The following is a 26,510-nucleotide window of genomic DNA, read 5'->3' as shown; positions in this document are numbered from 1 at the left end:
AGACATGAATTTAAGTCAATGTCAACGTTCAGGAAATGTAGATAGATTAATGAGAAAAATTATCCATTAAAAATATGAAGTTTTTTTCTTACCATAACTTTTAGACTCTTGTGTCCAACAACTGAGCAGTAAATATAGTGTGAAGAGGAGTGTGTGTGATTAACAAGTGTTGCTGTTGTCTTGTCTTCTCTTTCTGCTGAAGTCACTTCCTATAAAATAAAAATATGAGAAATATTTTGTTCATCTGTTCAAATAAAATATAATTTAAAAAAAAGCTGAAAATATTATTGAATATTGTATTAATATAAATATTCAGCTTCATGACAATGATATCCTCTACTATAAAGTGCTCTGTGTAACAGAATTGTCACCATTTCCTTCTTCTTTATGCTACAACTGTGGGTTTACATTGTCAGTTACATTCAGAGCACGTCTATTAAAAAGCTGCTTTTATTTAAAAACCGAGAAAGGAAAGCGCTTAGCTTGTGACGCTAACATGCCCAGCACATCCTGTGTGTAATCATGCTAGCTGGTTCAAGTCATGCATCTTTGCTGACATTTACTTCATTAACTGGTGATGTTTTTGTATTGTGTACTTGTGTATTTAATACCACAGCTGAATTACTGCTGAAAAAATGGATCACAACAGTTCTCTAAAAGCCTATAAAAACTAGAACAATTCTCAGATGTTATTAAAGAGAGCAGGGTGTGTTAGCATGAGATTAAACACAGTTCATGTTCTGTGTACAGAGTCGTCTTAACACCTCAGTCCATATGTGTGAACACATCAACTCTGTACTTCATCAACGCCCAGTAGAACAATGTGTCAAACTGTTTAACTGTAAAACAAGAGCTAAACCACACGCTTATTATAATATGGTTAATATAATGTTTTCCGGTGCTCCTCAACATTAAATGGAACAGAAATGTTCAGTGTTAAATTACATGTTTCTATCTTAAATGTAGATCATACTTTAAATATGAAATAAAAATAAATAAAACAAACCTATGTTAAATGTATATACTGTATGGATTACTTATCGTTTCTCTAACACAAGCAAGTGACAGCGAGTGTATGAAAGGGTCAATACTTGGACATTCTCTGCCGGGACAATTCTGTCACGTCTTGTAATAGGTTTAATTATTATGTGTATTTATTTCTGTCTAAGAACTGGGAGGTCTTCACAGATAAAGAGGCTCAAATGCAGGGTTAACAAGTAAAAACAGAGATTTTATAAATAAAACACAAAAAATAATTGAAAGAACGAGGAAACAGGAACCGAGACACAGAAGCCGACAAAAAATTAGGAAACTCGGAGGATATAAATACACATGATAATTAAACCAATTGCAACCAGGTGAGTATTACAAGACATGTGACAGAAAACACACTGCCAGAATGCCCCTAATGTCCTGGCAGAAAATGTCCAAGCAGAAGTCAAATCTAATTTTGTTTGTCACGTACACATACATACAGAGTTCGACATGCAGTGAAATGCTTTTTACATCTCTTTGGTATTCAAGCATAAAAAGGTATGGAATTAAGAATAAAAAATAAAACCAAAAGGAGGTAGATAAATAAAAAGTATAAACTATATAAAATATAGCAAAAAATGTGAAAAATATACGTATATACATAAATGTGTATGGTTTTAATGATTGTCCTTAAAATGTCCATGTGCAGTATGATGTGGTATAAAGTGGCACTGTGCTGTGTAAGTCCAGAGTTTAAGTGACAGTCCAGGGTTAAAGTGTCATAGTGCAAAAACAGTTGTGCAGAATAAAAAGCTGGGAGAGGTCCAGTACTAGAACCTTGGTGTTTTCTGGTTTAAACTCTGAATGGCCTGCAGGAAGAAGCTTCTCCTCATTCTCTGTGTTTGCTTTCAAGGAGCAGAAGCATTTCCCTGAACGCAACATAGAAAAGAGTCCACTGTTGGGATGCTGAGATACTTTACAATCTTCCTGGCTCTGGTCCGGCACCGTGTGCTTTAGATATCTCTCAGGTCAGGAAGCTCGGTTTGGATGGTACGTTCAGCTGACCACATCACCCTCTGGAGGGCTCGCCTGTCCTGCATGGTGCTGTTCCCGAACCAGGAAGACGCTGCCGGGCCTTCATTACCAGGGTGTTAATGTGACAGGACCAAGACAGGTCTTGTGTGATGTGAACACCTAGGTACCCCGTTGATGTTTATCGATTGGTATGACCGCTCGTGCTGAAGTCCACCATCAACTCCAACCAAATCAACTATCAACAAGTCCCATACAGCTGTGTCCGTGTCCGATTGAGGTGGAATATAAACGGCACTGACTATGACCTAGCTGAATTCCCGAGGTTGATAGAAGGGCCAACATTTGATGGTCAGTAGTTCCAGATTTGGTGTGCAGGAGCGTGAAAGAGGAACGATGCTCGTGCTGTCACACCAGTGGTTGTTCACCATCAGGCTCACTGCACCTCCCCTTGACATCCCCAACTCCAGTGTTCTGTCCATGCGGGAAACTGAGAAAAACTTGAATGGCTGGATGGCGTGTCCTTGTACCGCTAGGTTCATTCATGTCTTGTGAAGAGAGAAGGTTGCAGTCCCGAATGTTTTCTGGAACTTGACCTTTGTCTTGAGGATGTCAAGTTTGTTTTCCAGAAACTGGAAGTTGGCTAACAGGATACTAGGTAAGGGAGCGCGTTGTGCGCATGTCCTCAGCCTGTTCCTGACGCTGGATCGTTTCCTCCACGGAAGTTTTCGTCGGTTTAGTTTTCAACATTTCCATCATGTTTTTTTGAATTTCGTAAAGCGAAATGTCACACAACCAAAATATCTCAATATTATATCATTATACCTAAAACATTTGTGTTACATGATATGTGTCACAAAAAAATGTCTTTGTACTGTATGTTCTGCCTCCACAGTGCCTACATGACCCTCATGTTCAACAGCCAAATAGCAAAGCAAGAAAAGTGAGTTAAAGAGTGTGTGCTTAAGATGTCTGGATGATGTTTTGCATAAACACAATTTTCTTTGCTTTAATTTCTGAATTAGTCACTTAAACAAGCTGCATTTTTACCACCAACACCACAATACATCAGAAATAACTGATCACAATATTGATATTCAAGCTCATGTGATAATTAAACGTTGCTGAACATAAAGAACTGAGACATGAATTTAAATATTTTGAACAGAAAACCTGTCAATGTAGATATTAGATTAATGATATTATAGAAATTAGCCATTAAAAATATGAAGATTTTTCTTACCATAACTTTTAGACTCTTGCATAATCATACATAAAATTAAATCACAAAGCGGAGACAATCAGAGACAAAGACAACACACCTGGAGGAAAGCTTGAGTTCAGTTAGTGTCCATGGTAACCAATGAGTGGGCGGAGCAAACAATTAACAGCAGGGCAAGACAGCAAACAGAAACAAGGCAGACACGAGTTCTTCACATCCAAAGTGACATCATATGTTTTATATGTTTTATTTTTGTAGTGAGACAAAATAAAACAATGTATTCGAGTAGGTTAAGGCTGGTTAAAGTAGCTGTACTGTGATATATACATGTGCTTTGTCCTGGTCAGAGTCAAATAAAGCAGATCCTGGAATTGTTCAGCATCATCCTCATTCACCCAGAGAAAACCACTGGAGCTGCAAGCATCACTTTGAGCACAGAGTAAGTCATGATGTCCTGTTGTAATGTTACAAAAAACTCACAACTTGTTTGACACAAACAAGGACATTGTGACTGCTGTTAGAGACATTTCCCAGATAATCAGCATCAGTTTTTTCATGATTGTCTGTAACTTAGCCAACAGTTTTACAGCCTGTTTACTGACAACACCTTCTCAGAACAAGTAGTCTAGGCCAGTGGTTCTCAAACTGGGGGCCCTGAGATGGTGCCAAGGGCCCCGGTTCACTGACAACACCTGCTCAGAACAAGTAGTCTATGACAATTTGACAACAACAATTTATTTATATAGCACAATTAATTAGAACTTCCGTCGACCAATGTGCTTTCCATTAGGTCATTAAAAACACAAAACCCACAACAAACAGAAAAATTATAAAATTGTACAAATATCCCATCAGCCATATGCTTTTGAAAATAAAAATGTCTTTAGCCTGGACTTAAAAATATTAAGAGAAGAAGCTTGTCTAATGGACTTGTCTAAGCCAGTGGTTCTCAAACTGGGGGCCCTGAGATGGTGCCATGGATGCATTAATCATTGCATCTGTCTTTCAAAGATGTCAACCAAAAGGCAACTAAGCATTCTCTCATTCGCCATTAGAGGAAAGACCCCTAAAAAGGCCAGGTTGCAGGATGCTGGCCCAGAGAAGGTGGCACAAACGGTAGGCACATTAGAGGAAGAGACGGTGCAGGTGGAAGAGGAAGAGAAAGTGCAGGTGAAAGAGGAAGAAGCGGTGGAAGAGACGGAGGAGGAGATGGCTGTGTCAGAAGAGACCATCAAAACAAAAGGGAGAAAATACCAGGAGCAGCCACCTACAAGAGCTCTTTTAAAACCGACATAAGTCTGTCATAGTCAAATGATAAAAAATAGCTCATCAAGGAACGAGGGAAAAAAAGAGGGAAAATAATAATAAAAAAAAAAACAGCCAAACACAATATCAGAAACCATTGGAGGTGGTGTGAGTAAATTACCACATGCAGATGTATTTTAATAGTTCCACTGACTTGACCAACCTTTTTATTTATATGTACGTGGTTAAAAATGTCTTAAAGACCTGATCAGCTATCTTGTAGTTTTTATGTTCAGGCACTCGCCCCCTTTTTGCAGGTTTTTAGCCTACATGACCTACCCAACAAAAATTGGTACAGCTCCCACATACTTTGACACACATTGTCTCATAAAAGAAGAAAAAAGAGATTCTCTAGTTTCAGATACAAGTGTCAGATTGATTCTAGGCCTTTCTGGCACAAAGTTACATAGGCTAGAATGGAAGGTTTTGATTTCTGTCTGAGTTGTTTACCTGATAAACTGATTAATCTTATTGCTCTGGAACGTGTTAGGAACCAAATAACAACTGAGGGTCATAGCCACATGTCTTGGCTTTCACCAAAAACAAAAGTCAAAAGACCCAAAAATAGCTGCAATAAAAATATTTTTCTACGGACATGTCCGTCGGTCATGTTTTTCTTGTTTACTGTATAACTTTGAATTAAAAGACTGCATGCTCAGATTAAAAGGCCTAAAACAAAGAGAACATCTCTGCCTAGAATTCTGCAGTGTAAAAAGGCCTGTAACCTGACACCCTGAGCTGTGAGAGTGTGAAAAAGTCGAGAATTGCGCAATAAACTTTTTCCATGCAGCTGAGGCCTCAGAGATGTGTCATGTTGCATATCGTTGGAATCCTCTCCTTATTGGCTACAGAGCTGTAAAGGTCCCGGATCATTAAATCGCTACTGGATGGAGCAATTGTCAGTCAAATGGAGAGTTCCCACTTAGGATTGAGAGACATCATTGGCTTCTCAGCCGTCTATCTCCGCACTACAAGCGCCGATTGGCTCAAGTGAAGGCTTGTTTGATTCGTTAGGCCCTGGACTACAAATCTGATGCAACAGTGTAGTTTTAGAAGCCTCATAGGAGAACTGAGAGCCGAAAAAATGGGCGGAAGTGAACTGCTGTTTCCAGTTTTCCGTCAGAAACGGAATATTTGCAAGGCAACCAAAGCGTTTTGGATTAAAAGGCTTACAGATTCCAGTTCCTTGGACTCTTGGGGATTTTTGTGGAATTTTGGAAAATATTACCCCAGTGAAGAAAGGGAAGTGTCTAAAAGTAAGGGAACAACTGGTCTAGTGCCGCCTAGTTCAGTTCACTACCAATTTTGATTCAAATAGTATGACGGCTATAAATCATATTATGCTTTGTGTGTGGGCTTAAAAAAATCTTGAGAGTCTAAGATTTAATACAAAAATAAGTTTAACCGTGTATTTAGAGGATTTAATGCTTAAAAGCTACAACGAAGTTGCTTCAGACTCATCCCCTAGTGGTCATTGTCCCTGTTGTGCCATGGACGGCACAGCGGTCACATAACAGGTTTTAATACTATACATCTTTTTCATTGGGAGACGTGATCTTGATACTCTTTACTATATTAGAATACTGAGTATTATACTACTGTAGTATTATGCTAGTGTATAATACACTGTAATCATAATTGTGTCATGCTTAATATGATTCTGTAATACGGAATATAATACTGCAATTCTGAATATAATGATATAATACAGGATACAATACTGTAATATTAAATAAAATATGTGTAAAGATGAATTCTTTTAACACTTTATATTTTACATTGTAAAATGACATAATAGAAAAAAGTCCATACTTTCTGACAACAGATTTTTATTTAGTAATGAAAGGGAGTTTTATAAAATAAAAGATTAGAGAGATTACATGTGTGTCAAACTGTTCTTTCCACGTGACTGAGAGAAATGAACTCAACAGCTCCTCCTTCAGGACAAAGGAGTCACAGCAGGAGAACCACTATGACTGTACAGGACTTTATATTCTGTTTCAATATTTATGTGAAGCTGCTTTGAGACAATGTGAATTGTTTAAGCTCTTCACAAATAAATTGAATTGAATTAATGCACCAGTGTAAACATGATAAACACTATACACATACTGAATATTACACTGAATATTGTAAATCAGATTCAAAACGTGCAGAAAACACAAAATAGTCCAAAATTAACAGAACAGCAAAACTAGCAAGTAAACCTAATTCTAAAATCTAAACGATATGGAAAAAAAAAAAAAAAACGTGCACATATATATATATATATATATATATATATATATATATATAATGTAAAGTCTTTTTTGAAAGGAAAAAAAATACATGAAATCTTTATGTAGAGGTTATATATTTTTATATACCCATTTTCTTGCTTTGGTTTCTGAGCTCGGATGCAGAGTTTATACCGAGTCATCTTTATATAACCAAACTGACTGGATATTCTGTTAAATATTTACACATATCCAATATTCTTCACTTAAGCTTATCATGGTTTGAGATTTGAGTGGTTTTTATTCCAACAAGTGTCCAGAAGACTTCAGAAGTCTTTAAACCTAGTTTTAACGCTAACACTAGCGTACTGAACCTCCACCTCCTCAGAAGCTGAAGCTTTCACTGCAGAACTCTCAGCAGTCCTGGGATCAACTGCCCTCTGATGTACAACACTCGCATACAGAACGTCATCCTGATTGGCTGAGGCTGAATCAGATACGGTGTTGTCTGGGTTTGTCACTGCTATGTTGTCATAAAGATTCTCCTGAGGTGGGGAACATGACATCCAGAGGTGGGTAGAGTAGCTAAACATTTTATTCCAGTACAAGTTAAAACTACTTACAAAAACATTTCCTCAAGTAACAGTAAAAGTAGAAATGTTCACAGTTAATTCAGTAAGAGTAATAAAGTAATCAGTGAGAAGACTATTCAAGTAAATGTAAGACAGTAAATGTATATATTTTGTCTGCTATATCTGCTTCTAGCTGCTACACTGTAAAAGAGAACAGGAAGTGGCTTGTGTCATGGATGCTATAGGAAATTAATTTCCATTGTGGTTGTAACAGTAACTCACAAACCTGCTGTTGATTATTTTCCTACAACAGAAACAAAGTGTTTAAAAAGTCTTTAGGATATTCAAATACAAGTATTTATTTACCTGATTTAAAGTTTGGCCAGCTGTTGAACCAGTTATTTTCTTTTTCCTGTTGAAAATGAAATATAATATTTCCATTAGTCCTGTCACAGTAAACAGTAAACTTAGACTGTCTGGACTGAGAAGCACTGATCCTCACACCACAATGACTGAAGCAAACAATTCTACAGAAAGTCTTTGTAACATTACAAGTTATCTTCACTGGAACTAAGAGGCCCAAACACTGTTCCAGCATGACACTGTCCCTGTGCACAAAGCCACTGAGCTCCATGAAGACATGGTGTGAAGAACTCGAGTGTCCTGCACTGAGCCCTGACTCTGACTCAGTCCCACTGAACACCTTTGGGAAGAACTGGAAATGGAGTCTCCTCAACATCTCAACATCAGAGTCTGATCTCATTAATGATCTTTAGCTGAATGAACACTAATCCCCACAGACACAATCCAACATCTAGTGGAGAACTTTCCAGGAGAGAAGAGTGGAGCAGATTATAACAGAAAAGGGAATAAATCTGGAATCTGGAACTGTGTTTACTGGGAAAATATTTAAACACAGATCTGTACAACAGAAAAGTCTTTTGTACTCCACTTTTTATAATAAGGTGAAAATATTCTGTAATTTCTTACCTTATACACAAGAAGGTGACAGTTAGACAAATACACACAACCAGAACAACACCAAGACCTGCGTACACACCTGAGCTCAGGGAGTCTGTGTGGATGACAATGTAATAAATATCAGTGTTAAATATTTAGGGCCCGAGCACAGAATGGTGCGAAGCCCTATTGTTTTTGCTTGGGTTTATTACTTTTTTTTTTTTGTATACATTGTCCAATTGAGGTCCCTTACCTTAAGGGACCCCAATTAGCCAATGTGTGCAAAAAGAAAAGAAAATAATAAACCAGAGCAAAAACAATAGGGCTTCGCACCATCAGTGCTCGGGCCCTAATAAATCCGTAATAGTTTTATCTCTAATTGGCTGTGAGGAAATCTTCAGCTTTAACTTACACAGAACATTCAGAGTCACACTGTTAGAGTCCTGATGTCCGACTTCATTACTGCTCCTGCACTTGTACTCTCCACTGTCCTCAGAGCTGATCTTGGAGATGCTGTAGGTCTTTTCATATCCTACTGATTTATTTCCCTTAAACCAGGTGTAGTTCTGTACAGGTGGGTTAGCATCACTGCTACAGGTCAGAGTCACTGAACTGTCCTCCGCTATCTCACCAGAGGGACTGATGGACACTGAGACTTTCTTTGGAGGATCTAGAGAGTTCCATTACCAGAGTGAGGAAAGCAGTTCATGGTCATAATTAATGCTTTTTTTTTTTTTTGTCTCTCATCAATAATTGAATACAGTTTCTAACAATTATTTCTGCACCTTTTTTGATTATTACATTTTGCTTTATATTTTATTTGAATCTTTATTATTGGGATAAATCAGAGACACCTTTCTGTAAATGGCTGTATTTCTTTCCTTTTGTGTCAGAATGGGATTCAATAGAGTTTCTATCTACTTTCCTGTCATTAAAACTAAAACTGCTTCAAGATACAAATCACACAGATCAATAATAATATTATTAACTCCAACACCACAATAACAAATCACCAGGGGCAGGTTGAGTTCCTGATCAATTCTATAAGTATTTTAGGACAACAGTTCATTAGAATTACAGAAGAAATAAAGAAATAACCAGTGAATTTACCACCACACATGAATTCCACTTTCATAAACCAAAATACAAATAAACTATTTGCTCTAATTATCACTCTATTTCACTAATCAACACAAATATGAAATTGCTTCCAGAATTAATTAATAGATTCATTTAATACAACAATATTACAAGAAGTTTTTTTTATTGTAAGTATTAATATTGACAACAAATAGTATTTTAAATATGTATTTAAATATAAGAGGATTTGGGTCTTCCCCCTTTTGCTTTAATGACAGTTTGCACTCGAGTTGACATGGACTCCACAAGTTTTTTATAAAACATTATTGATAACGCTTTAGATCAAATCTATGGGACTGTCATCTGATCTCAGGCTTCAAGCTATGAATGTCAGTCAATGTTATTTTGTGTTTTCTTTACTTACACCAGTACTTTATTTTGTTTTCCTTTATTAACTATCAGGTTATAAAGTAGGTAATATATAAGAAGGTAAATAAAGCTCACATCTGACTCTGAGGGTTTGAACAGGAGAGTGGAGATGTTCATATCCTCTTACAGCACAGCTATAACTGCCTGCATCCTCACTGCTGACCGACTGCAGACGGACTTCATTGTTCTTGTTGGTCTTTGTGGTTAAATCTCTGCTGTTTTTGTACCAGATGAATGTTGGATCAGTCAGACTGCAGGTGGTGTTACAGGTCAGAACGACTGATTGTCCTTCTGTCACTTCTGCAGGAGCGATCTGAAGATCAAGATCTTAAACAACAAGAGAAACGTTAAATCATGAAAGTCGTCCTGAAGCCAGTAGAGCGTCTACTTCTAAAACTCTGCTCTCAAAGTGGTTTTCTATCTGGAGACTAATCACTATTTACCAGCCCCTTAATGATCAGAACAATCAGACAAAACACTTTGTACTTTGACAGAAAAACCTTGACATGTAGCAGTATAAATGTTTCAAGACTCTTCAGTAAGAAACTTTTTCAGTAAGAACATTATCTTAGTCTTCACTAAAAAGGTACCACAAGCAAAACATTTCCCCAAAACAGTTCTGTGTAGGAATATAAAAATAATAGATAGTAATAGTTAGTCCATAATTAATATTATGAACTACACCATGTGTTACTCTGCTAGTGACACTTGAATGAAACAGGTAAGTGATTACATATATCCACTAGCTTGGGACCAGCTTAACGTTTAGAGATGTGTGAATGAAAAATGACAATAAACAGTTAAAAAAGGATGAACGAGTGTGTGTGTGTGTGTGTATGTGTGTGTATGCGTGCGTGTATGTGTGCGTGTGTGTACAGTATGTGTGCATGTGTGTATGTTTGTGTGCATACGTGTGTGTGTGTGTGTGTGTGTGTATGTGTGTGTGTGTGTGTATGTTTGTGTGTGTGTGTGTGTGTGTGTGTGTGTGTGTGTGTGTGTGTGTGTGTGTGTGTGTGCAGGGCTGTCAAGTATCACACATTGAGTGTGAGAGTCACTCTTTTCGGTCTTCTGTCACGTTCTCCCTTCACACATCGTATTTCTCACACAGAAAAACTTTTTGACTATTTATTATATATTTAATAAGTCGCTGCGCCCAAAATGTATCTGTCCGCACCGCTGTCTCTATGGAAATGGGCAGGAATCAAGCGCGTCTCCCCTGGAGTTCTTAGTCGAGCCTGACACTTATCAGCCAATCAAAAAAGAGGCTACACAATAGCCAATCAGAAAATAGCACTATTGTATCTGGGAAAGATTTAACGCAACAACCAATGAAAAAAAAAAGATCATTAGAGAGGGTATTTTTGATGGTGGGTTTGAACAAAACCTCAACACGAAACAATTTGTCTCTGGACGGGACATTGTCCTCAATCATGTCACTGGTGTACCACAAGATAAGTGCTGAGCCCCTTTTTCTACTCTCTCTTCACCTCCGACTGCAGGCATGTAAATGGATCTAATTCCATCATCAAGTTTGCAGATGACGCTACAGTGATCCGTCTACCTAAAGACTACCTAAAGGGAGGAGATCGAGGACCTAGCCACGTGGTGCAACGACAACTTGCTCCTTAACACCTCCAAGACAAAGGAGCTCATTGTGGACTTCAGGAAGGGGACAAGAGGCACACATGACAACATCCACATCAATGGGATGACTGTTGAGCGTGTTTCCAGTTTCAAGTTCCTGGGGATCCACATCTCGGTGGACCTGTCCTGGACTACCAACACCTCCAGCCTGGTCAAGAAGGCTCACCAGCACCTCTTTTTCCTGAGGACACTAAAGAAAAATCAGCTTTCCTCGGACATCCTGGTGAACTTCTACCACTGTGCAATAGAAAGCATCCTGACCAGCTGTGTCACAGTGTGGTATGGGAGCTGCTCTGTTGCAGAGCGCAGTGCATTGCAGCGGGTGGTGAAAACCGCTCAGCGCATCACAGGGACTCCACTTCCTGCCATGGAGGACATCCACAAGAAAACGCTGTCTGCATCGAGCTCGCAGCATTCTTAAGGATTAGTCTCATCCCGCCCATAGACTGTTTTCACTTCTGCCCTCCGGCAGGCGTTTCAGGTGCCTCCGGACCAGGATCAGCCGACTAAAGAACAGCTTTTTTCCTAGAGCTGTCTCTTTATTGAACTCTGCCCCTCGCTGATCACACTGTCCTTCATACACTGTTACACCCCCCCCCCCCCCACCTCGTTATTGTGCTAATGGACGATTTACACAAATGGACGTTATTGCACTAATTGCCTTATTGTATATACCCACCTGATTTCTGTTTATAGTAACAGCAATATATTATACTAATAGCCATATATTTTCTTTTTAGCACATAACATTCTGTAAATTTCAGTTTATTATACATCTGTATATTATATTTTTAGTATTTTTAGTAGTATCTGTATTATGTTCATAGCACACATATATTCACCTCTATATTATATTCATAGTACATACACATCTGTAAATTACAGTTTACAGCAATAGCCATATTTTGTTACATCCTTCTGTAAATTTCAGTTAGAATTATAGTCATTTGTATATTATGTTCATAGTACACACACATCTGTACATTACTTCATATTACCATTTTATTTAACTTATCTAAATCTTGTACAAACTGTATATCCTGCACTTACTGCTATTGCACTTAATCTAATCTAATGTCCCTAAAAATGTCTGGGCTTGTGCTGAACTGTTTTATATGGGAGCAACATTACACATGATAAAGGGGTCCAAAAAGGCAACAAACACTTACAATAAACACCACCAGTCATAATCTCTCTCTCTCTCTCTCTTTCTCTCTCTCTCTCTCTCTCTCTCTCTCTCTCTCTCTCTCTCTCTCTCTCCCCATCTCTCTCACTCCCCCCCCCTCTCTCTCTCTCTCTCACTCTCTCTCTCTCTCACACACACACACACACTCACACATACACACACACATACACACAAATTAATAAATGGAAATTGAACAAATACTAAATTGAACAACTCCTCCATTATTGTTTTTTTTTCTTTTCTTTTCTTTTCTTCTTTTTTTTTATAGGGTGTTGCAGGGGGATATAGATGTTACGCTTGCCTGTCTTCAAAACTTGAGAGCCCTGGTGTGTGTTTATGTGTGTGTGTGTATGAGTGTGTGCGTATGTGAGTGTGTGTGCGATTGTGTTTATGTGTGCGCGAGTGTGTGTGTGTGTGTGTGTGTGTGTGTGTGTGTGTGTGTGTAGAGACATAATGTGTGGACTGAAAATTGAATTATAAAAATAAATAAAGGTTAAATAACGATCTCCAATCCTGCCTCTAGTTTCCTCTTTCCCTGAACCCTCCAAACACGCTACACTGTGATCGGTAATGAAGCCACTACTGAGTGTCCACTTACTTTCTGTCTAATTATTATGTAGATTTTTAAACATTTATAATGTTGTGGTTGAAAAGTGAGCTTGTGGTGTCTTTCTTTAAAATAAATGGTGTTTGGTTTGAGATGTTTTCTAATGTAGTGAAAATTATAAGTGTAGAAAATTAAATCAGAAGACTAAGTGCTGCTTAAGGGTCCAAATAAATTCTGATGTAATTATATAAAAAAGATTATTTTATTTACCTGTAACACTGAGTGTAACTCCAGGATCACCCAGGTATCTTTGTCCCTCTGTATTTGTTATGATTCTGAAGTAGTACATCTGTTCATCTGTTTTCTTCACATCACTCAGTCTGAGGGGGAAGTGATTCTGTACATCTGTTATATACCTCACTCTGCCTGAGTAACCTGGTTCATTATTCAGATCAGTCGGCTCTTTATACCAAACTGGTTTAATTAACCAAAACCTCTGTGTCACTGTAAGACGTGGTGGGTGTGTGTAAGTGACGTTCATAATCACTGTAGATCCTTTTAAAGCACAGAGATTAAGTTGGCTGTATTTCACACTCCATTCATTCCCAAGAGCTGAAACATGATACATAAAAGAGGTGATTAGAGATTATTATCCTGAACCCCATCAAACACTCAGTTCACTCACAAATAAAAACTATTCTTCACGACTGGAAGAAAACTGTAATGTGGAATTAATATTCAAACTGAATCTGCATTTTGATCCTTTATTCACAGAGAAATTAAAAAGCAGGCTTATATTTATTTGTGTATTTTACTCATGATTCTTAAATGGACCTTAAGAACAAGCACAGATTTGGTGATTAAATCAGTTTGTACTGTCTCCAGTGTGTGTGACTGTGATAATATAAAGGTAAGACTCACCTGGGATCATGAGGAGAAAGATCAGACAAAGCAGAGAAGACGGTTTAAGGGACATCATTCTTCTATAAAGATTCTATATACAACCTAAAACATAAAATAATCAACTTCAGTAAGGTGGAGACAGTAAGTTTGCTTCATCACACTACTCCATCACTCAGGAGTTTACACCACACACACTGTCTGTCATTTCTTACATAATAATCACACTATATTCTACCAATAATAGGAGACTCTTTAAACATTTACAGAAATATTAATAAATCACTGTACTGGAACATTCACAAGCTACAAATGAAAATCTGTGCATGAATTCACTGATACCAGCTCTGTTTAAAGCAGATAATGAATGATTCAAATGTGTTTAATTGTCATGCACTAATTACAGATTAACTGATTTAGCATAATCTGATATTTGAAGGAGAGATTTTCTAAACACATCTAAAGTTAAACACAATACATTAAAATAAAGTTAAACATGAAGGCAGGTCAAAATAACCTCACTTTAAAGTTTGCATGTGTTTCTATGGACTGAAAGTGATTTATTCCTGTGCATGAGCATGTTTGTATATTTAGAACTACTCCTGAGCTGAAACCCCTAGTGGTAGGAAAGTGTAATGACAGTAAACTGATTATAAATAGGCTTCAGCAGACGACTGTGCTCTTGATGGAAAGTTGTTGTATTCTGCAGCTTCTTTCTTTTGTCCTTCTCTTCATTAGCATTATAACTAGGGTATGATGTTATGTAAATATAAGATCATGGAGTAGTTGGACAAACAGCAGTGATTATGATAGTAGCTGCTTTATTAATGTCAGTTGATGCATCACAATTCATCCTCTTACAGTCTACTGTGCACTTAAACTACTACAATTACATAGAATTGAGTGTGTAGTAAGAAATTCCACGAGTACTGTAACACATTCAAATGTCATGTAATGAAAAACTCCTTGTTGTATTTCAGTTTTACTTCATTCATTATTCATCACATAAGTTATAGGAGAGAATTACATTTACACTTCCCCATTTCCGCCATGTTTGGTTGAACTTGGCAAAGAAAAATGTCACACAACCAAAATATCTCAATATAATCTCATGATACCTAAAAACATTTTTGTGTTACATGATATGTGTCACAATAAAAATGTCTTTGTACTGTATGTTCTGCCTCCACAGTGCCTACATGACCCTCGTGTTCAACAGCCAAATAGCAATGAAAGAAAAGTGTGAGTTAAAGAGTGTGTGCTTAAGATGTCTGGATGATGATGTTTTGCATAAACACAATTTTCTTTGCTTTAATTTCTGAATTAGTCACTTAAACAAGCTGTGTTTTTACCACCAACACCACAATACATCAGAAATAACTGATCACAATATTGATATTCGAGCTCATATGTGATAATTAAAAGTTGTTTAACAAAGAAATTAGACATGAATTTAAGTATTTTGAACAGCGAACCTGTCAATGTTCAGGAAAAGTAGATATTAGATTAATGAGAGAAATTAGCCATTAAAGATATGAACTTTTTTTCTTACCGTAAGTTATAGACTCTTGTGTCCAACAACTGAGCAGAAAATAAAGTGTGAAGAGGAGTGTGTGTGATTAACAAGTGTTGCTGTTGTCTTGTCTTCTCTTTCTGCTGAAGTCACTTCCTATAAAATGAAGAAAATATGAGAGAAAATATTTTGTTCATCTGTTCAAATAAAATATAATAAAAGAAATGCTGAAAATATTATTGAATATTTTATTAATATAAATATTCAGCTTCATGACTGAATGATATCCTCTACTATAAAATGCTCTTTGTAACAGAATTGTCACCATTTCCTTCTTCTTTATGCTACAACTGTGGGTTTACATTGTCAGTTACATTCAGAGCACGTCTATTAAAAAGCTGCTTTTATTTAAAAACCAAGGAAGGAAAGCGCTTAGCTTGTGATGCTAACATGCCCAGCACATCTTGTGTGTAATCATGCTAGCTGGTTCAAGTCATGCATCTTTGCTGACATTTACTTCATTAACTGGTGATGTTTTTGTATTGTGTACTTGTGTATTTAATACCACAGCTGAATTACTGCTGAAAAAATGGATCACAAAACAATAGTTCTCTAAAAGCCTATAAAAACTAGAACAATTCTCAGATGTTATTAAAGAGAGCAGGGTGTGTTAGCATGAGCTTAAACACATTTCATGTTCTGTGTACAGAGTCGTCTTAACACCTCAGTCTATATGTGTGAACACATGAACTCTGTACTTCATCAACACCCAGTAGTACAATGTGTCAAACTGTTTAACTGTAAAACAAGAGCTAAAACACAGTCTTATTATAATATGGATAATATAATATGATTTCCTGTGCTCCTTAACATTATTTGGAGCAGAACTGTTCAGTGTTAAATTACATGTTTCTATCTTAATGTAGATCATACTTTAAATATGAAATAAAAATAAATAAAACAAACCTATGTTACATGTATTTATGGATTACTTATTGTTTCTCTAACACAAGCAAGAGACAGTGAGTGTATGAAAGCGTCAGGACTTGGACATTCTCTGCCGGAACAATAGGGGGCTTCTGGCAGTGTGTTTTCTGTCATGTCTTGTAATACTCACCGGTTGTAATTGGTTTAATTATTATGTATATTTATTTCTGTCAGAGAACTGGGGTGTCTTCACACATAAAAAGACCCAAATGTAAGGATAAAAATAAAAACAGAGATTTTATAAATAAATCACAAAAAATAAGTGAAAGAACGAGGAAACAGGAACTGAGACACAGACGCCTACAAAAAATTAGGAAACTCTGAGGAGACAAATACACATGATAATTAAACCAATTACAACCAGGTCAGTATTACAAGACATGTGACAGAAAACACACTGCCAGAACATCCTTAATGTCCCGGCAGAAAATGTCCAAGCAGAAGTCAATTCAAATCTAATTTTGTTTGTCACATACACATACATACAGAGTTCGACGTGCAGTGAAATGCTTTTTACATCTGTCCGGTATTCAAACATAAAAAGGAATGGAATTTAGAATAAAAATAAAACCAAAAGGAGGTAGATAAATAAAAAGTATAAACTATATAAAATATATGAAAATATATGTGAAAAATATATGTATATACATAAAGGCACATGGTTTTAATGATTGTCCTTAAAATGTCCATGTGCAGTATGGTGTGGTATAAAGTGGCACTGTGCTGTGTAAGTCCAGAGTTAAAGTGACAGTCCAGGATTATAGTGTCATAGTGCGGAATAAATTGTGAAGATGGAGGGAGAGGTCCAGTACTAGATCCTTGGTGTTTCCTGGTTTAATCTCTAAATGTCCTGTGGGAAGAAGCTTCTCCTCGTTCTCTCTGTGTTTGCTTTCAAGCAGCGGAAGCATTTCCCTGAACGCAACAAAGAAAAGAGTCCACTGTTGGGATGCTGAGATCCTTTACAATCTTCCTGGCTCTGGTCCGGCACCAAATGCTGCAGATATCCTGCAGGTCAGGAAGCTCGGTGTGGATGGTACGTTCAGCTGACCACATCACCCTCTGGAGTGCTCGCCAGTCCTGCATGGTGTTGTTCCCGAACCAGGAAGTGATGCTACCCATCAGGATGCTCTCAGTGGTGCATGTTTAGAAAGTCTTTAGCACCTGAGAGGGTAGTTTGAAGTCCCTTAAGCGTCTCAGATGGTACAGACGCTGCCAGGCCTTCTTCACCAGGGTGTTAATGTGACAGGCCCAAGACAGGTCCTGTTTGATGTGAACACCTAGGTACCGGAAACTGTCCATTCTCTCCACTGGGGTCCCGTTGATGTTCATCGGTTGGTATGACCGCTCGTGCTTCGTATTGAGGTCCACTATAAACTCCTTAGTCTTGCTGATGTTCAGGTGAAGATTGTTCGTCTGGCACCATCTCTCCAGGTTTTTAGTTTCCTGTAGGTAGGCCGTCTCGTCGTTGTTGTAGATCAGGCCCACCACAACAGTGTCATCAGCAAACTTGATGGTGCTGGTGGAGTTGGAAGTGGCCACACAGTTATATGTGTACAGTGAGTACAGCAGGGGGCTCAGAACACAACCCTGGGGAGCTCAAGTGCTGAGCGTGCGGGTGGATGAGGTGTGTTTGCCCACTTGTATGGCTTATTGTTTGTAATTCCCTTTCCTGCAGTCCAGGTGGCTCATCGTAGTGTGGAGATGATGAGCAATGGCTTCCTCAGTAGAGCGGTCCTGGCGGTACGAGAACTGTAGTGGATCCAGTGTGTCTGGTAGTGATGCAGTGATGAAGTGTCTGACCAGTTTTTCAAATTTCTTCATCACTACACTGTAAAAGATGATTTTTTGAACTTGTAAATAAAGATAGCATCATTTAAGTAAATTTTACAAACAAATACTATTTTGTCTTTTTACTTCAAAATGTCACGTTTGATTCAATAAGCTACTTGAGATTTCGTTTTGATTAATTGTGCTTAAATACATAGGTAAATTCAAATGGAACTGCCTAAGTAATATGTTTTGTCATTTAATGAATTAATGCAAAAAATAACAAAACCAAGTAAAACGTACTCAAAGAAGCCAGGCAATCTATGCGCATGCGTTCCTGGTTGCGGTGTGGCGCAGAGGCAGAGGAAAATCGTCTTGAAGACTGATTATTACACGGTAAGTTAATTAAATATTTGTTTGTTGGTCAATTTAGCTACCTTTGCAGAAAATTATAGAACTATTAAGACTGGTGGCTAAAGAGTTAAGGCGTCAAGTGTTAATAGTTGACAGAGTTAAGTTTGCTAAAGAACCGATTTGCACAAACATATGTTATTAGCAAAATGCATCTGTGTCGAAAGGTAGGGTCTGGTCTGGTCTGGTCCTCGGCGCGCAAACCGTTGCTTTTAGAAAGCACTTTTAAACGGTGAGTGTAAATAGTCTAATATATAAATATCTTTCTGACAATAAATGATTACCCTAAAACCTATATTAGTTAATTGTTAATAAGTTGACTGAGTGTAAATGTGTTGATTGATGCTAGTTTTTTTTTCTCATTTTCTGTCCGTTCACAGTAACATGAGCTATTTCTGACCTGACAGAAATAGCTCATGTTACTATGAGTATTTTGCTGGCATGTTTTTTTTTCTTGTCGGTTCATATAAGCGTGTATGCATGTACATGTGCTTGTCGCTAACGCTAGCATATGTCTCAGGTGATTTTTCTGTCGACTCATATAAGCATGTATGCACGTACATGTGCTCGTCGCTAACGCTAGCATCTCAGGTGATTTTTCTGTCGACTCATATAAGCATGTATGCACGTACATGTGCTTGTCGCTAACGCTAGCATCTCAGGTGATTTTTCTGTCGGGTCATATAAGCATGTATGCACGTACATGTGCTTGTCGCTAACGCTAGCATCTCAGGTGATTTTTCTGTCGGGTCATATAAGCATGTATGCACATACATGTGCTTGTCGCTAACGCTAGCATCTCAGGTGATTTTTCTGTCGGGTCATATAAGCATGTATGCATGTACAGTACACGTGCTTGTCGCTAACACTAGAATATTCTCAGGTGATTTTTTTTTGTCGGTGCATATAAGCGTGTATGTACGTACACGTGCTTGTTGCTAATGCTAGCATATGTCTCAGGTGATTTTTTTTTTTTTGTCGGTTCATATAAGCGTGTATGCATGTACACGTGCTTGTCGCTAATGCTAGCATATGTCTCGGGTGTATTAAAATAATCGTTCAAAAATGCGCTTCTTAAAGTTTCTCTTTTATTATTTTTTGTTTGTTTCTAGTAGCAACTTAAACTGCTTAAAATATGTAGTCATTTGCAGATGTTCATTAACGTTTTACAGTGAATGTGATGGAAAAACATGGAAACTACAGCAGAACTGTACCACTTCCTTGCCTACATCAAGATTGTCTGTGCACATTTAACTAAATTGATGCACTTAAGTTCCACTTTTCTAAAATTCTTCTTCTTAAAGAATGTATTTTCCTCGAAACACTGTATTGTATATTGAGTAGAGTAATTAATGACAGAAATTTTATTTTTGGGTGAACTAACCCTTTAAGTGCAAAGGGTGATCACACCAAATATTGATTTAGTCAATAGAAGGTAAATGAAAATTAATTTATGAAAACATTTTAAAGGCATCCCCACTTTACAGAATATTTACACAAGTGCCTAAAACGTTTTACAGTACTGAAGCTTTGCAACTAGTTTAAGTGTCTTGCAGACACAGTTCTTCATTTCGTAATTTTTTCATTCTTCATTTAATAACAGATTTAACCTCTGTGTGGGGCACTTATCACACAAAAATAAAGAGAACATACAACATACTGTACAATATTGTAACCACTTTTTCACTAATTTGTGTATTTGACAGGATGTCAGAAGAGACATGATTGAAGATAGCTTCACCAATCGTCTAATGAAGATCGTTGTACTGGGCAGCACCGCAGGAGAGGAAGATGCCAACATAGCTGATGTCGTCATCGTCATTGAGGGAACTGCTGTACTGTCAGGATGCAAGAATCTCACAAATGCCTGCCTTCTGCTCATGGGCTTCATTTACTCCCTGAACTTGAGCTATCCTTCAAAGCTAAGAAACACATTTGAACTGTTTCAGAAATTTTTTCTTGGACTGGATGCTTTGAAATTTTCTCCAAAAGTTAGCTCTTTGCAGAGAAAGCTATTGATGTAAGTCTGCTAGCTGGCCATTTTGTTTGGCATTGAGTGTATTTGCTTTTGTATACTTTTTGTATTTGCTAATTGTTTTTTAAGTGAGAATGTCCGCAAAAGACTTGTTAAGCTAAAGTTGTACTGAACTGTTTCACATAGTTTGTCCATTGGTTTGATCATTTCTTTAATAAAAGTACTCAAGGAAAATGTCTGTCAGTGTTTTTTTTATTTTTATTTTTTATTGAAGACATCAGTTATGATGCATCACAAATTATGTTAGATATGTAGATATGTTAGAACATTTAAAGTAAAGGTTACTCAGGATAACTAAAAAAGATAACTACGCCTCTTGTGTAAAAAAAATGCAATAAATCATCATATATTTATAAACATTACTTAAGTAATATTTACAAACAAAAAGTCAATAAAATTAACTGGGAATTCCCAAGTAAACTTAACAATTAAAAACTTAAAAATGTCTAATTAAACTTACTAATCATTATGTTTAGGCTTTTACTTGGCAAATATTTGTAAATTTACTAGACTTTTCTGAGTGAAAAAAACTTTCCAAGCTTTTTTCAAGTAAATCCCACTCCAAATTTTTTACAGTGTACTGAGGTCAGGGCTACAGTTTGGTAATCATTGAGGCAGGCGGGCTGGGGTTTCTAAGGTACAGGAACAATGGTGGACGGTTTGAAGCATGAGGGGACAACAGACAGTTCCAGTGAGATGTTGAATATATCAGTGATCACTGGTGCTGGCGGGTCAATGCAGGCTTTCAGAACCTATGATGCCATCTTGTCCTACTGCCTTCCTGGTATTCACTCTCTTGAATGCCCTCCTCACGTCATGCTCCGAGATGGTGAACATGTTTACCTCTCTAGCTCTCTCAGCGTGAATGATGTTAGCTGCAGCCTCAAAGTGAGCGAAAAAGATGTTTAGCTTGTCTGCCAGCGAAGTATCCGCATTCCCCATTCTAGAAGATTGCACTCTATAGTCTGTGATGTTCCTCAGTCCCTGCCACAGGCTACTTGAGCCACCATGTTGGAACTGTGACTCTACAGTAATTTCCTCCCGTAGCACTATTTTGTTTTGTTTTTCACCGCTCTGCGCACACTGTAAGACATAACCTCGCTCTGAACCGGAGCTTCCTCTTTCAGTTTTTGTTTGAATACTGTACAGGCATGAGGAAGATGGCGGCATGGTCCGATTTCCCAAACGGTGGACGTGATTGTGCCTTGTACTGTAGCTGTTCTTGAATGGTGTGTAGCATTGATCCCTTGTCCTTTCGCCCCTGGTGGGGCAGGTGATGTGCTGCTGAAAATTCAGTAGTGCGCACTTGAGGTTGGCACTGTTAAAGTCTCCCACCACAATGAGCGCAGCGTCCCGATGCTGTGTTTGTGTAGCGTTAGTGTCTCATGTAAGTCCCATACTGCAGTGTCCATGTCCGATTGATGTGGAATATAAACGGCACTGACTATGACCGAGCTGAATTCCCGAGGTAGATAAAAGGGCCGACATTCGATGGCCAGCAGTTCCAGATTTGGTGTGCAGGAGCGTGAAAGAGGAACGATGGTCGTGCTGTCGCACCAGTGGTTGTTCACCATCAGACTCACTCCACCTCCCCTTGACTTCCCCATATCCAGTGTTCTGTTCATGCGGTAAACCGAGAAAAACTTGCCTGGCTGGATGGTGTGGCCTGGTATTGCTGGGTTCAGTCATGTCTTGGTGAAGCAGAGAAGGTTGCAGTCACGGATGTCTTCTGGAACTTGACCCTTGTCTTGAGGATGTCAAGCTTGTTTTCCAGAGACTGGAAGTTGGCTAACAGGATAGTAGGTAAGGGAGCACGTTGTGCACATGCCCTCAGCCTGTTCCTGATGCCAGATTGTTTCCCCCATGGACGTTTCCCTTGGTTTAGCTTTCAACATTTACATCATGTTTGGTTGAATTTCGCAAAGTGAAATGTCACATAACCAAAATGTCTCAATATAATCTCATGGTACCTAAAACCATTTTTGTGTAACATGATATGTGTCACAATAAAAATGCCTTTGTACTGTATGTTCTGCCTCCACAGTGCCTACATGACCCTCGTGTTCAACAGCCAAATAGCAAAGAAAGAAAAGCGTGAGTTAAAGAGTGTGTGCTTAAGATGTCTGGATGATGATGTTTTGCATAAACACAATTCCTTGTTTAATTTCTGAATTAGTCACTTAAACAAGCTGCATTTTTACCACCAACACCACAATACATCAGAAATAACTGATCACAATATTGATATTCGAGCTCATATGTGATAATTATAAGTTGCTGAACATAAAGAAATGAGACGTGAATTTAAATATTTTGAACAGCGAGCCTGTCAATGTTCAGGAAATGTAGATATTAGATTAATGTGAGAAATTAGCCATTAAATATATGAAGTTTTTTCTTACCATAACTTTTAGACTCTTGTGTCCAACAACTGAGCAGAAAATAAAGTGTGAAGAGGAGTGTGTGTGATTAACAAGTGTTGCTGTTGTCTTGTCTTCTCTTTCTGCTGAAGTCACTTCCTATATAATGAAGAAAATATGACAAAAACATGAGAAAATATTTTGTTCATATGCTAAAATGAAATGAGTCAATGTAAAAAAAAAACCACGCTGAAAATATTATTGATTATTTTATTAATATAAATATTCAGCTTCATGACTGAATGATATCCTCTTCTATTAAGTGCTCTTTGTAACAGAATTGTCACCATTTCCTTCTTCTTTATGCTACAACTGTGGGTTTACATTGTCAGTTACATTCAGAGCACGTCTATTAAAAAGCTGCTTTTATTTAAAAAATTTATTTATTTTTATCTACGTTTTCCCAATGTTAATGTAGATCATACACAGTGTTGTACTAGTTACTAAAAAATAGTAACTACTTACAGTTACTAGTTGCTTCATTCAAAAAGTAACTCAATTACGTTATTGATTACTTACAATTACACTAAAAAGTAACGTGTTACTGTTAAAAAAAACTTTTTAGTTACATTTTTAAAGAACGTTCTTTAATGTTCCCATTAATGCCCTTTTATGTGTTATGGTGTATACAAACACAAAACCAGAATTGTAATGCACGATAGAGAGGGAGGGGGCCAATCCTGATTGGCCTGTTTCGGTAAGTCAACCAACCAATTGTCAGTGTGGGCGGGCTATAGCCCATGTGTTTTGGAATTACTGCCGCACATACTTGAATAAACGGAAACACGCCCACAGCACGTCTTCTTCGTGTTTACAGGTTGGCATCAACTAATTCTACAATGTGTCGCTGCTGTACGCACGTTAGGCTGTAGGCTACACTTCAGCCAAAATTAATTAATTTAAAAAAATAACGAGTAACGCACCATATAGTAACGGTAACTGAGTTACTTTATATAAAAAATTAACGCGTTAGAGTATTCGTTACTGTCAAAGTAACGGCGTTACAGTAACACGTTACTGCCCAACACTGATCATATATAAAATTAAAAATAAAATTAATCAAACCTATATTAAATATATTTATAGATTACTTACTTCTCAGTCACTTTATTTTAGTGTATTAAAATGTCAGGACTTGGACTTTCCTGCCGGAACAGTAGGGGGCGTTCTGGCAGTGTGTTTTCTGTCACGTGTCTTGTAATACTCACCTGGGGCCTCATTTATAAAGTGTGCGTACGCACAAAACGGGGCTGGAAATGTACATACGCCAGTTCCCACGCAAAGGTTGTGATCTATAAAAAACAAACTTGACGGGAGCCAAATTATTTACAGTATGTAAAAAACTAAGAAATCCTCAACTTTTTCTCTAAGACCTTTTTGTATATGAAATAATTCTACTGTAATCTATCATCTCACTCTATGGGTCTGGTATATCACAGCTGTCCCTGAGTGCCATAATATCTGTCATTTTGAATGGTTTTAATATAATTATAATAATAACACACTGCCAGAGCGCCCCCTAATGTTCCGGGAGAGAATGTCCAAGCAGAAATCCTGACAGAAAGTGTGAATAATCAAATTTCAAGACTGTGATTTTGCAGCAGAAGTTTGTCCTTTTTTCATAATAACAGTCATGTGGTTACAGAATTCACACACAGAGTAAATATATTTAAATACTGACACGAGATCTTCACATCCAAAGTGACATCATTCCCTTCCCTAGAAACTCTACACCTCAGGTGTAGGGTTCCTTTCGCTGCCTGGTGGAGCTGACCGCTGGTGCTGGACGGCAGGCTCAAAATTTACACAGGGAATTTGGGCTGCAATGCTAGCCTGTGATAACCCAAGCCTCTCACTGCAGCAAGGAAAGAACAGGCAATTAGTAAAATCAGGGCTGTTTAAAAAAATTGTTTTGTCTTTTCTGTTACAAAGAGTTTTTCTTCTCTGTGGCAAGCAATGCAGCCATGCTTTGTGACACAGAAGGCAGGAGGGAGGTGAGAACATGCCATGATAAAGAAGAGAAGACCTTATTCTTTATATCTCTTGTTTTGTACATGTCTAAGACAACTCGAGAGACAGTTGACACCAATATATACAGAGCACTTCCTAAAATTAAAGAAGCTGGAGTCATGTGATGTACATGCCCTTATAAGGTCTTACTGGCACTCTATGCTTCGTCACATGATCTCGTTAGCCAATAGATTGGAGTGATTTCACACAGAGCTTCAGAGCTTCCACAAGGAGGTTCCCATAGTGTTATATTCTAAGTTGCTGATGTTACTGAGTTTCTCCACTTTAGTGAGAAGCTCTTTATTCATTATCTGTATCAGGATTCATTTAATCCACATTACTGTTACTAAATGTCTGAAATCACAAATAGAAAAAAAATCAGAAAAGTCAGAAATGTGTGTTAAAGCATTTTACTAACATTTATCTACATCAGTCATCACCACACACTCTGATATATGATCATTAATTTTACTGATTAATATATTAATATAAAAGTACTGTTGGAGTTACAGCTGTGTATTGTTTCAGTTCAATTCAAGTTTATTTGTATAGCGCTTATTACAATTGACATTGTCTCAAAGCAGCTTTACAGAGCGTAAACATAGAACAAAAGGTTATTATAAAGAATAATATAAAGATTAATATAATTACAAAATTCAAGATTAATATTAGATATATTTAAACATTTTTTTTAAATATTTTTTTATATTTATCCCCAATGAACAAGTCTGAGGAGACTCAGGTGACTGTGGGGAGGAAAAAATCCCTTGAATTAAAGGAAGAAACTTTGAGAGGAACCAGACTCAAAGGGGAACCTCATCCTCATCTGGGTGACACTGGGGGTGTGATTATAAATATACAGTCTGATAAATTTTGTATTGATGTAAAAGACCACATGGAGATCACATCTCCTCTTTAGTATCACAGAGTCTAACGAGCTGGTAGATCTCTAGATGTCTCAGGATTCTCACAGAGTCGGCCTCATTGTATTGTAGCACATTTTCATATAAAACACTTATTAGTAAGTTAGTATTTAATCTAGTGGTGGTTTTGGGATCAAAATGCTCAAACTCACTGCAATATTCTACTAGTCAGAGGATGTGGATGCGTCAGCAGGGGGACTGGGATGAGAAATCTGTGAAAAACCCAAAGTCACACCTTGTTGTATTTATAAATATCTAAAACATAAATAAAACTTCATTTAATGTGACAGATTTTCAACAATGAAATATTTTTCATTTAGACCATCATCATCATCAAAGATATTAAAAATAACTATTTTTGAGTAAACACTTACTG

The 26,510-nt window shown here is 37.5% G+C and overlaps 1 protein-coding gene across 1 annotated transcript in view; it reads right to left on the bottom strand.

Annotated features, from left to right (window-relative positions):
* The window catches only part of LOC113643839 (hemicentin-1-like), a 276,071-nt gene that overhangs the window by 237,260 nt on the left and 12,301 nt on the right, over nt 1-26,510 (bottom strand). Inside the window, 2 exon segments of the mRNA XM_047803071.1 lie at nt 9,867-10,118; nt 13,439-13,780. Of these exon segments, the coding sequence (XP_047659027.1) occupies nt 9,867-10,118; nt 13,439-13,780 (594 nt within the window).

Source organism: Tachysurus fulvidraco, chromosome 18 (genome assembly GCF_022655615.1).
Source record: "Tachysurus fulvidraco isolate hzauxx_2018 chromosome 18, HZAU_PFXX_2.0, whole genome shotgun sequence".
Taxonomy (NCBI): domain Eukaryota; kingdom Metazoa; phylum Chordata; class Actinopteri; order Siluriformes; family Bagridae; genus Tachysurus; species Tachysurus fulvidraco.
The sequence above is the reverse complement of the archived record's forward strand: the minus strand, read 5'-3'. Positions and strand labels throughout refer to the sequence as shown.